The 13,696-nt window shown below is 43.0% G+C and overlaps 1 protein-coding gene across 2 annotated transcripts in view; it reads right to left on the bottom strand.

Moving 5' to 3' along the window:
- The window catches only part of PKHD1 (PKHD1 ciliary IPT domain containing fibrocystin/polyductin), a 4,356,595-nt gene that overhangs the window by 4,073,963 nt on the left and 268,936 nt on the right, over nt 1-13,696 (bottom strand). For both annotated transcript variants that reach the window (XM_069605754.1, XM_069605755.1), the window contains exon 7: nt 2,569-2,647. In XM_069605754.1, coding sequence (XP_069461855.1) covers nt 2,569-2,647 — 79 coding nt within the window. The remainder of the gene's footprint in view (nt 1-2,568; nt 2,648-13,696) is intronic.

Below are 13,696 nucleotides of genomic sequence, written 5' to 3'. Positions count from 1 at the left end.
AGGTTTGATAGATTCAGAGGAAACGTTTCCAGTCTTAGCAGCTTATCCTGCAAAACACCTATCCAGCATAGGGGGTTTTGGAAAAAGGGTGAAGTGGACAGGAGTGCTTGGGCTGAATGTTTGTGTGATTTCCTCTGTCTGTAGATGTTGACCTGCGACATTAGGTAGCAAAAATATCCAGGCAGCTTGAGACCAGGCATGGATTGTCCAAGTAACCAAGGAAGTGCGGGTCTCGGATGACTAACAATGTAACACTTTCCGAGAATCAGGGGCAAATGTCCTAGCCTTTGGAGACCCATGACTCCTGTGTCGCGGGTGATTAGGAGGGGATGTAATCATTTTACGGCAAAGACAGATTCAACGAGATTGCTTCATTGGAATTAGACAGCACAAGGAGAGATCTGGGCGGTGTATACATCTAGAAGCCCTTTACTTCAGCCTTAGTAGCACCCAACACTGATACATTTCCCAAGAAAAAATATGCCTCCTTTGTGGGCAATAAGGGAGAATTCCCCAAGTGGGTGATGGGGAGAGCCGAGTCCCCCCTTTCTGTTCTAAATTAATGATCTGAGCCTTTAAACATTTGCCCAAGATGCTTTGTATTTCATGCAATGAACTGCCATGGTCTTCCGAAAATTACTGACATTCAATAAAACTGTCCACTTAAATTTAAGTGAGTTGGACAAAGTCGATTTCAGTGCAGAATGGGCCTCATTACGAGGCTGGTGCCAGTCGTGCCTGTAGTACAGGCACGGCAGCCGCCGGTATCCATTTTTTTCCGGCACCCGCGAATGGGCAATTACCGAGTCATGCTTAGTTCGGCGGACCCGATAATTGCCCATTCGTGGGTGCCGGTAATAAGGGACTCCCCATCCCCATTTGGCCCCATAGGGCTCAATGGGAATGGGGAGGGTGGTAGCACCGGTACCGTTAATAACGGTACCAGTATTACCATCAAATTCTGCTCCGGGTGCCGGTACGGCCACCTGGACAGGTAGTATGGTGGTATGGTAACAACGGTGCCGGTAGCGATAACGGCGCCGTTGTTGCCTTACCGCCATACTCGTAATGAGGCCCAATGACTCTGTCTCATTCCTCATCAAGGCTGCTATAATGTTAAGCTATATTAGAGGGCATTTTAATCTGATGTGAAGAAGCTATAAAGGTCAGCCATTATTGTGCAGACTCTGAATGGTGCTTTCATTGATGAATGGGTTAGAAGGAATGGTCCACACCTGGGAATGAGTTTGATGAGCTACAATAGCAAGTCGTCAAGTCTAAAATACCTCTATCATCACTAGGTTGTCAATATCTGGTTAGTCTACTCTGCCTTGCCATATATTGGTGGTTGGTCTTGTTTCCCAAAGTTGCACTATCCCATTACACCTAGACACCAAATGTTCTGCTTTGATTTCCATCATCACTCCTCCCTCCCACATATTCTTTTCACCATGTTTTGCCGTCTGTATTGCTGCATGCAGCAATTGTTTTGATACAACATTTTCCTGAGGACACATTGCATTGTAAGATGCATTTCATTGATTGCATTGCAACAATCGCTCCATCTTTTGTAAGAACATACTCTTGGTAACGGCCTATGGGGAAGGTTCTAACAAACAAATATGCTCAAATTCTCCCCAGTGGAGCAGTAAGTGATGAACCATGAGTGTGCAGAAAAGGATTAACGATAGACTGGTCGGTGCTTTTAAGTGATGAGGAATCGCAGACTTGGCATGTGACAGTCAGTTATAATATAGGGAGTGGTAGTTCTCTGGAACTTGCTAAGCAATGGAGGCTGTTGATTGTATCAACCAGTAGTTGCGTCCTGATGAAGTGGGAGATGATGGATAAAAACCTATCACCAACGTGTTAATCCCAAACCACTATCCAAATGCACATTACAATTATGTGTCTTGATAAGACTTATTGTAACCAAACACTTCACTTTCTTTGAGTTCGTGTAGTTAAAGATAAGAATTCAGGGCTCCCTGATCAAAGGAACCAAAAAGGTTATCAGACACAAGGAGTGCCTGAGCTTCTTAAAAATGAATAATCTATTTGAACCCAGCTGCCTGTTCATCTGCTGTCCCTAATCCTCTTCAAAGTCAGCGTGGCTATATTTGCCTGAGTCCTAAACATCTAGGTCTGTCATTAGACCTCATGTCCATGACTGCTTGGCTACTTGTGTCCATTTCGATTGAAGAGTTCAAACGCCTTATCTCATTGCATGTCGTTATCTGAGATCACTTGCCCACTGAGGCCTTCTCTTCCATATGAGGTGTTCTGAGTTACTGGTATCAGCCATCAGTAAAAATGTTTTTGAGACCTTACCTTTCCTTTTTTGTGTTGATGAGGGATCGTATCTAACATACTGAGTAAGCTGTCCCCAAACAGTGTTTTAGTACTTATTTCGCAATAATAGGAGCAGCATCTTGTTACCTGTACCGTTGTGCCGGTGTCCAGGTTGAGCAATGCACAACATTCAAGCAAAAACGTTCACTCACAACGTTATCGAAGGTTTTCAATGCAAACAATTTAAGAGAACGTTAGTGCTAATCTATCCATTACCCATCGATGTAGTCAATGTTGAAATCAAATGTTTCATATTTGTCAGTAAGGACCCAGCCAGATATTGCGATAATGTTTCCTGCAGAAAAAGAGAAAGACATATGTTTATACTTCATGCAGAGCAAGAACACAATATCTGATAGTTCATGCAGAGTACGTTCCCTCACTAATTGCCTCTAAAATGTCCCATGATTGGATCGTTTCCTAGTGATGATAGAGAGTGTGGCATGGAATAATGCTTTACCATGTAAAGCTGAAAGAAGGTATATATGAATTCAGGAGTCCTCAAAAGAACAGACCTATACTGAATGGGTGCTAATCCAGGGAACATACTAAACTATTGAATCCACTCCTTATCCGTATAGCTCATTGATACTCCTCTGTGACACTTCACTGTGCAAATCCAGACAGCATTCAGGAAGCAATTGGACATCAGTGTGTTGTAGATATATCATTCCAATACCTAACACTAGTTGTATGTATATCGTTATATAATTAAGCATAACACACAAAATGACAACATATCTTGGCCCAATATTACTGTCTCATTCATATCCGTCTTTTCCCAAAACGCTAACTTAATTTTTTGGCAAACATTACAGGAGTGCATTCAGATGCCAGGGCAATTCTGGGAGCAGAGGTTCAAATAACTAAGACAATCAGAGCAAATATTGGGTTGAAGTGTTCTGCACCTTTAATTTTCGATTTTATTTTTGCCAACCTTTCGAAACGTTTAGTGAGAGCTGAAATGTTGCCAGTGGCAGGGCAACTTATGCCACAGGGAAGTATGTGCAGTTGGCAATATGTATTCCTCAATTTGACCAGAATTGCCTCCTGAACAATACTAGAGCGGACAAGTTGTTGGGTAAACTTTATGAATCAAAAGTGACCGTTTTGGGGGGAGTGATGCATTTTAGCCATGATAGCCATGTTAAATATCTTGTCATGGCATTGCAGCTCACCCATGTTGTACTAATTTTAACCATTATATAATTCATACCAGGCAAAATACATGCATTGCACATTTGCATGTTGTTCCCATAGGCAGAACATGCATAAATATACACCCCTGGTAGGCTCTTTCACTATGATCATCCTCTTTTAGGAGTGCACGCTGCCCCCATGCAGATTTAAGCATGCATGTTGAGTGCAATGTACATTTGCTTCCAGTTTCGTTTATCCAGAGGTCTCTGTGAAATGTAATTAATCATTCATGTTTTCCCTTAACTCCCAATGGTAGCTTGATACCAAGAATGTGAGAAATCCCCCCGCTTGCCATACATATTTGGCATGTTAGCACTATAATGTAATATTTTACTACCACATACACCTGCCCTTGGGATGAAAGAAGTAAGGTGTGTGTGTGTTTGCTCCCCAACCGCATTTTGTTTTCTGCAAGATGGTTAAATACACTGTTGTGGCCCTACAGTTCACACGTTTGTGCTCATTTTAACAATGTTCTATTTTATGATCTATCCAAGTTCCAAAGATCGGCCATACTCACTCCACTGCTAGTGAAAACCCCAAAGCTATACTCTCCAGGGCTGTATACCTCCTTTACCATTTGAGGTAGAATGTGTCGAGGGCAGGCTATACTCTCCGGGATTGTATTTCTCCTTTACCATTTGAGGTAGCATGGGTCCGGGGAAGGCTATACTCTCTGAGGCTGCATACCTCCTTTACCATTTGAGGCAGCATGGGTCGAGGGCAAGCTATACTCTCCGGGGCTGTATACCTCCTTTACCATTTGACGTAGCATGGGTCTGAGGCGGGCTATACTCTTCTTGCTATTTTTCCAATGCCTGAGTCGGCATCCAAAGAAGTGTGCAGGTGCCTGGATTCGAGCACTGTTGTGTGTGGCGCTGATCTAGGGTGGCTTGTGTGTCAAGGTGCAGGCAGTTGTGGCCCCAGTTGTAGCAGCTTGACTGGGAGGTAGGTGACTCGAAGTAGAACAGCTGGTGATGTTGTCCTTGAGGGTATAATATGGTGAGCTGTGCTCAAACGTACAGTGTCAGTGGCTTGACTGGATTCTCCAGGTGGCTTGACTTGATCCTCCAGGTGGCTTGACTTGATTCTCCAGGTGGCTTGACTGGATTCTCCAGATGGCTTGACTTGATCCTCCAGGTGGCTTGACTTGATCCTCCAGGTGGCTTCACATTCTGAAGCGCAGCTTGAGGCAGAGGCAAAAAGGAGATCAGTTTTCTTCAGAAGCTCAACAGTAAATTGATGGCGGTTCAGTCATCTGGGCGTGGCTTGAATCAGGAAATGCTGGTTTCTGCCATTAGCATTGGCAAAAGCAGCAACTTCAGGCATGCTGCAAGCTCTGGGTCCCCTGACCACCCCCCTTAAATAAATGAATGCCTTGCCCTGCTCTTACCAGTCGAGACTTCAGATGTGTTTTCAGGTCTTTGCCACATTCATGGGCAGGGTAAGCCTTGGTACCAGCAGTCTTCAGTATTAGGCATGCTTTTCATCCAGCAGTCACTTCTCTTGTACCCCAGAATTGGTTAGGGAGCGGGTTACCAGCTCTCCTGAAGGGACACTAAGTAGCTGTAGTGCCAACAAGAGTTCTATCTGTTAAGATGGCCAAAGTCTTCTATCTGTATATTACTGTGCTAGCTGCCATGGACCTTCACCCACCTTTTCCTGTCCCAGATGAAAGGGTCCCCATGTCAATTATACCCTCCAGTATTTCCACTTCCATCTTACAGCTTCCCTTGAACTGCATGTTCACAGCCCTACCTCCGGAGGAAGCTAGCTCTCCACCTTGGAGAGGTGTCAGAATTCTTTGAAAGAGTACAATGGGTTTCCTGAGTGTAACTGACCCCCTGTGTTGTGAGTAAGATGGCAGAATTAGCCCCAAAATTACAGTGGTCATTCCACTTTATTACAAGCTCAAATACCACCAAAAACAGTTTTTAATTCCTCCAAAAACACAGTGCAGTTATCTCAACCTAACTAGTGGAGGTAAAAGCATTCAGGTGATGAAAGTGAAACCACAGGTGCCTCATAATTACTACCAAAAGGGCAATAAATGCTTGCATTATACTCAGACAAACTTCCATCCACAACCTGGATCATCGAGTTCCAGCGCACGCAAGGCCACCGCAGGGAAGGTTAGATGCACCAAAAAGGCAGAGGAGACGTGTGTTGCAGAGGCCGCCCATAACTCGTGTCCCTTCTTCCCCATGGACACTGACGAACAATTAGTCACACTGTATAACCTGAACACCTTTGTAGACCTGCTGACCCTGATTAAGGCAGACCTTCAGAGAACTATCACCATCAGAACTGCCATCCCACCCCTGCTGAAGCTGGTGTCTGTCCTCCACTTCTGTGCCAGGATGCATTCCATAACACTGTTGGCCTAAGCTTCCGTAGCATGAGGAGCCATGAGGGGCGAGACACCTTATTGAATGGAATAGACTTAATGGAGCAGAGGACGACAGTGTGTGGAAATGCTGTAAGCAGCTTGGATTCCATTTTTGGAGAAGGCAGCACTACACTGTGATTAACATCGAGGCTATGGCCCCAGACAAATAGCTCTGGATAAAGGAGGGTGATTTTGTGGAAAAAAGGTCCGAGCAGCAATGAATTGTACCAAGCAGAGATGATGAACACTGAGAATGAGTATAAAGCACAAAGGTCTCAGTGAAGCAAACTACTATGCCTAATCCATCGGGGAGTATACAAGGCTCAAAGTGGGGTACACCTGAAAATGCCTATAAACTTATGAGGTGAAGAGTTAAGAAAAACAACCAATAAGAGGTCCCTAAAGACAGCAGATGTGTCCAAGAAGACAGCACGTGAAACCATACCATGGAATGGCGACTTTATTTGGGTTTAGAAGACAGCAGATATACTTATAGTGTTCCCCTGAAGAATTTCCCCCAAAAACTTGTATTAATCATGAAAGGAATGAAACATGTTGGGTGTGAGAATAGTAGTGGAAGTATGTTGAATGAGTTACTTGGATGTGAAGAGATCATATTGACATGACTTTGAAAAACAATTTCTCTATGGTGTTTTATTTATAAAAAAATGTTTATGTGCACTATAGTTTGGAATATCCACATAATGAAGTAAGTAAGACATATGTGTAATTGGAAAACTGCTGCAATGCAATTGATCTTCAATGAATTATAGCAACTAAAATAATGTGTGATTCACAACGGATTTGTCTGAAGAAAATGTCTTTGGTCCTGTACTCAGACATAAAGTGCTGTATTGTTATTGGGTGTACCCGGGTAGGAATTGACACAGGACCATAGGAACATTGTATAGTTTGTTGGGGATGCTGCATGACATCATTCTCCATAGTGCTGGAGCAAGTGTTGGATGCACTTATGAGGCATGCCCATCAGCACATCTCGCTTCCCGCTACCAAGACCCATGCTGAAAAGGCATGGTTCTATGCCATAGCTCAGTTCCCCAATGACATATGTGACGGCTCAGAAATGAGAGGTGAACACAAAGTTGTAATGTTCTCAACATTAGTCATCTTTATTAAAAGAAAGAGGGATTTGGATAAATGCCTAACTGTCCCTACCCTAAAGAAAGTGTCCCTGCCTAGGAAACTAAAACTAAAGCAAGCTGACCTTCTATCCAAAATATATCTGACCCTCGCACTAACCTACACAATCAAAAGGTGCAAGGTAAATGTCTCTGTTTCCAACTCAACAAAAGTGTGCAAAAGTTCAAATGTGTACTACCAACAAAACAATCCTTGTGTCCATGGGTTAGTTCCCTTCCCCTGAACTATTTCAGAAAATGTGTTCAATTTTTTCTGTTACAACAATAGTATGGTAAAGTTAATAAAAATGTCTCTTTCGCCTAATATTTCCTCAGGATGGCAAAGCAAATATCTTTTCCACAACACTGGTTGGAATATAGCAAAGGGAAGTCTTTTCTACTTTCTACTTAACAGGATAGCAAAATGTTTAATTTCAACAACTGTGAGATGACAGAGTTTCTCTTTCACACAATTGTTCCTTTCCTGGTATACACTCCTGACAGATATTTCTCAACTAAATCCTTAGATATCATAGTTTACTCTCCTGCCAGGAATACACCCCTTTTGGTTCTTGAAGATCCAATGATAACCTCTGCTTCCAGGTATCTCTTTCCAAAAAAAGTTTCACTGCCTGATGTGTATCTTTCACCAGGTCATTCTACAAAGTTCACTTTCCTTTAAAGCATAACACAGTTGCAGTTCTTCACTGGTTATACCTTGTTGACTCCAGGTATCACTTGCTCCAACATCCCCCTTATTGATATCCCATATATGGGGGTCTGTTCAAGTTATGTCTGTAAACGTATTTCTTTGTTTGTCTTGCCTTATGGCAATGCAGGTTCCAAGTTTCCCCAAATTGACATCACATACACTGAGAATTGTACCACTTTTTCCCTTGTCCTTCAATTCTGCTCGGTCAGTATTTAAAACAAATCCCAAGGTGTTCATGGACTTGTTGGCACATTCCAGAGCTCCCAACTCCTCTGGGTTGACTCAAGGTGTAAAGTGTAGCTGTGGCAAAGTTTTATTATTTGGCAGGCATCCCCTATCAGGCAGAGTCTTTTTCGGTTCCCGCATCAGCTTTCCATTCTTTCGATGATGGAACAATTGCCACTCCACAGACTTGCATCTCCTCCGGTCCCACAGCAAATTTCTCACTTCTAGGGGTCCCTCCAGGGCACCCTCTATGACTTTACTAGAGTTCCTCTCCTCCTGTATGATACCCCTCCAGGAGGTTGCCTGTAAGCATTTTCTTCTTCCTGCGTGGCTAGTCTCTGTGAGTCTGCCTCTGCTTCTGGGTTTGCTTCCCTCTCTGCGCTCTCTGCAGCTCTACTCTCCTCTCTGCTTGCAGGTGATTTTCAAGTTTCAATGTACCACGCAGCTGGTTGTGAACCTGACAACTAGACTGTATGTTGTACTTGGTATTACTTCCATTCCATATTGACTCCTTGCTCCTCTTCTTCCTCTCAGTACTTGTGGCTTTCTCAGACTTGGAGTCCAAAGGAGTTTTAGACTGTTTTAAGTTACATTGTTGGGCATTCTAGTTTAAATAGCAGCCATCATAAACAATAGATGTTAAATGTTTTTTAGAGGTGTTATGTACATATGAAGAGTGAATAGAGGTCTGTTTGGAATGTTTGACAGAAGTGGGTTTTTGTTTTTTACAATGAAAGGGTTTTGAACAATGACAACATGCCATCACAAACTCTGAAATTAGGGGGTCTTCTTTTTCAAAGGAAAGGGAAGAACAAGCAACAACTTTCCCCCTGACAGCTATCTCCTCCCATATGATCCACTCTCAGAATACCAGCCCCAGGGTCAGGATTAGGTAGCAGCTGCCTTCCCCTGGATACATGGCAGAAGACTTTAGGCTGGGGATCAGTGATGGCTTCACAGGAATCATCACACATAGCAGCAATGGATTGTACATATGTGGCTTTAGTGCCCACAGGCAGTGAAGCCAGTATATCTAACCAGAAACAGTTTCTTTCCATGAACATTCAGATGAAATGTGATGCAGATCACACCAACAGCCACTGCCACACCTGATTTCTAGGTTCCAACCATGATGTCATGGTCCTGAGGAACAGCACCCTCCCAGTTTACATGAACACCCACAGAACAAAGTACCTAGCTTTTAGGTAAGTAGTCAAACTGACAATGAATCGGCACAGAGGAACATACAGGAACAAATGTGAACTACAAGTTGTATGATACCTATTTCATGGTGCATGAAATAGGCTGTGGCCTAATAGCAACATTCCTGTGGGCACAGTGTGACCTGAGTAAACAATTTAGTAAGCTTGATATGCATGAAAGCAAGCACACTATTCCTTGCATCAATCAAGTTCCCTGTAAAATCACACAAGACATCCCCAGTCAATGCACAGTGATGGGCCAGAAAATGGACATGCTCCATGGCCATAGTATGATACTTATTAGGGGTGATGCCCAAACAGAACAATGATTCCCTTTTCCTCTCTGCATCATCCATGGCTCGCCCACAAGCTTGCGCTCTGCAGCACTTACCTCCTCTTCCCTATTCCTCTCTGCACTTCCACGTTCTGAATACTCACAAGGCATAGTAGGTTCATCCATCTTTCTCTTCCCTGTGGGATGTTCTGACCCCCACTAGTCTCTGCCCTACCACATCACTGTGTGTTGCTTTCATCAAAAACAACAGAATGGCCGCCGGAAAGCCTTATGCGCGCTAGAAATCGCTGAGAAGTGCGCAGGAAAACCTGAAAAATAGGCCGCCAATCCATTTTGCCTATGTCAGTGGTAAAACAGGAGACCACACTGCCAAAACCAATCATTGGGCTGCCCACAGAGTAAAATAGAACTGCCTGAAAAGGCAGTGCTGCATTGCCAGGAAAACCCAGAAGTGTTTAAAATCCGTTTTTCCTTGGGTGATTGAAAGTGCAAAATCAGGGTTCCCAAACAGCAGAGAAGATACAGCATCCTTGTGGGGTGTTCTCCATCACCTTATTAAAGGAATCCCCGTAAGCACAATGTCAGGAGAAACACCTTTCATCATAAAAAAATCCACATTCAAAAGGTGCTTGCTTGGAAAAATCTGTCAGATATGGGCGCAGTACCGTCGCTCGCCTGTGTCAGAAGCTCTCATTATTTATACTGTCAGTTTAGAACTTGTGTCTTAAATCAAATTGTAGAAAAGAAGAGACTTGCCATCAAAAGCCATATGGGTTGCTACAATTCAATTTCTATGTTTTAAAAAGACTGGAATGAAGAGATTTGTGTGGATATTTGTAGAAAAGGTAAATTGTATTTTAGAAAAGCCCATTTTTAAACAGTGTTTTAAGTGAATTAATGATAGCCACACTGGACTTCAAAGACATTCCACAGCTGCTCCCAAACAAAGGAATCTTCCTCATGCGCTCTGCTCAGGATCTGGCATTGAGTTGTGAAGGGAAGTGGGAGGGGATTTTGGCCTGTTGCTCTGAGTGGAGACAAAAGACTCCCTTGACTGAAAGGAAATGCAAATTCGGGTGTAAACAGAAATGCCAAAGGAAGAGAGGCCCAGGTTGATCTTGGCCCAGCCCAAACCTTGGAGGCGGAGCTAGACTGATATGTGTATCTGAAATTCCAAGGAAATATCTTTTTGGAACAATTTAGGAAACATCTGTGTTTTATAGGTTATTAATATAAAAATGCTGCTCACAATTGGAAACTACTCTGAACCCTGTGTGATATTCAGAGACCAGAATATCAAAATGTTGATATTGTAGCAATTGTGATCATGCTAGGAATATGAAAGTTTACAGGATTATGCCCAGATGTCATGCGCATGTATGTGGAAAAATGTGTACAGATCTGACACTGGGTAACCAACCAAAAGCGTGAAAAACTGTCCGTTTTTGAACCGAAACTCTCAAGAAGATGAGACTCGGACAGAACCGTGCTCTATTTAATATGTGATGTGAATATGTATTATTAGCAAATTGGTGATATTGTAAATATGCTTTATATGATAAATAGGTTTTCTGTGTAGGAACAAAGGGGAGGTTTTTCCCTGGATTGTAAATTGCAGCATCACTATGACACTTGGTTTCAGGAGCGAGAATTACTTTGATCAATTGATCCCTAGAGGGTGGGCTTAGAATAATCAGCCTATCCACCCCTTTGGAAAATATATAAATAGGGACTTTTGAGGACCTACAGACACACACATTCACCCATCAACTGATTTACTGGTGAAGCGCTCTGCAGGAGAACCCAGGTCCCAGACTCCAGAACTCTGAAAGCAGAAGGTCTAATCCCCAAAGCTGAACCCTTCTCAGCTTTGCCTTTAAAATATTGCAACCTGATTTTAACCCCAGGCTTCCAAGGGGCCCATCAAAAATTGAACAGCCTGGATGTGTGGTTTTCTGCTTCTTGCCAAGAACTCTTGCCAGAACCCAGAGATCCAAACCAGTAGAGCAGAGCTGTAACCCAGAACCAAACCGTCAGATCTAGAACCAGAGGCTGTGCGGGTGCCTTGCTGAGTGTAGAACCAAGTGCCTGAATCTTGTCCGGGGGGGCTAGCAGTCCAAAACCTTTGACCAGATCCTGATGGGCCTATTCCAAAACCATAGTTGTGAGTATTTAGAATAGAATTGTCCATAGCCAATCTCTTAGCCTTAAGTAATCCTATCCAAACCACTTTAGCATATCCATACTGCATTGTAGAATCTCTTGTTTTTCTGAATCTTTCACTTACCCTTATAGTCATTTGTTAATTGTAGTGATAAATTCAACTTTGCGCTAATATAATTGCTGAAGAAAGACAAGTGTCTCGGCAGGCAAAAGTCAGAGCGGAGGCGCCGCTGTTCTGGTGGCTGTCCATTGGGTATCTTGCATCTTCATAGCCTCCCATAGTGTAAAGAAAATTCTTGTTGGTGATATTCAAAAGCGCATCTTTCAATTGAGAATCTTGACTATTTTTGAGAAAAATCCACCTCTACTAAAACCTCTGTAACTTTTGAACGGTACATGCTAGAAACGAAAACCGCATGCCAACTCCGTGTAGTTTTTCTGTAATCGCGTTTCTTGCGCGCTGAAAAGTTTGCCGTGAATCTGCATTTGGCTCAATTTCAACACATGTAAAATAGCTATTTCTTGCTTTCAACCTTTGAATTCAGTTTCCTATCTGCTAGTTATCCAACCATCATTGCCAGTGTCTACCTGGAACTATCCAAAGCGGCTCTCACTAGTATTGAATCCAAGGCTCTCACTAGTTTTGAATCCAATTTAGAGAATTAAACCCATTTTTAGCATTTTTACCATTCATTACAAACCACAATCAAAAGCATTTGACCTGTTTTAAAATCATTCCTGTTTCTCTCTGCTTGCTGGGGGAATTGGGATTGAACTTGCATTTGCTGAGTGTGTATATTCCTGAAACCTGTTTTCTCTCCTTCCATCTTTATATTGCATATTAGGGGGGATTGAGTAGTATCAGGGGGAAAGAGTGATTACATTGCATTTGATTGAATTCATATCAAGTTTTATTTCTGTGCTGCATTAATTTCCTATCATTGCATTTGACTGAACCCACACAAAGTTTTATTCCCTGCACCATTATTCTTCTCATCCATACTCCTATTGATTAAAGAGTGTGGGATGTTTTTACCCATGCATCCAAGCCCTACCATAAAACTGTGCAGTACTGGCATGGAAAACATCATGATGGCCAGAACTCCCCAGAGAGTGCACAGGGAAAACATGAAGAATAGGCTGCCACCCATTTTTGCCTATGTTGTGAGCACAGGAGGGCACTGCCTAAAACCACCATTGGGCTACACACACAGTAGCCTGAAACCATTGGGAATGGCAATGCTGATTGCCAAAAAGCAACTCAGAACTGTGGGGAATTCATTTTCTTAATCCCAAAAATGGTTGCAATACCGGTACTCACCACTATCAGAAAGCCGGCATTTTAAAACCACCAGACATTTGTGTAAAACTGAACAAATGAAACAAAACCAGGACAAGGAAAGACTTGCTAAGAGGTGGATACAATGTAAAACTATATTCTGAAATGACTTGAAGGAAGTAATTATTTCATGTATATGTAAACATTGTAAATTTGATTTAAACTGGGAACAAAAAGTGACATTTAGCTGAAACCTGGCTTAATGAAACTGGATTCTGCCTGACAACTACCCTCAACAGGAGTTGAAACCTGCTCAGCCACTCTTCCCAGGCCTAGCTGCATCCTGCTGCCCCTTGCCAAAAGGAGTTGACACCTCTCTGATTGAATTAAGGGAGGGGACCTACAGCCTGCAGGAGGTTCAACAAAGCACTGTCCTGGGCTCAGGCAAATGTTATATTGGGGGGTCGTAAAGTGGCTTCCTCTTGGGAGAAGTGGGAGGAGAAGTGCCTCTGGGAGCCACCCGAGCTGGAGGCGGGGACAGGCAGAAGCTTCCCCCATGTGCTTTGGAACCTAAACCACACCCCTGTTTGACCAGGGCAAAAGTTAAAAAGATAGATAACTCATAGTGCGGCCTGGTCAAAATTATATAAGTAATATCATTATTCTTGTGATTTTTCTGTGCACGTTTTAAGAGGCGTTAGGACCCTGTGGTGTATTCTGGGGGGTTGCTAGCGGAAAAT

Source organism: Ambystoma mexicanum, chromosome 4p (assembly GCF_040938575.1).
Source record: "Ambystoma mexicanum isolate Mex_15411 chromosome 4p, UKY_AmexF1_1, whole genome shotgun sequence".
Lineage (NCBI taxonomy): Eukaryota > Metazoa > Chordata > Amphibia > Caudata > Ambystomatidae > Ambystoma > Ambystoma mexicanum.
Note: the sequence above shows the minus strand (reverse complement) of the source record. Positions and strands in the feature narration are given on the sequence as shown.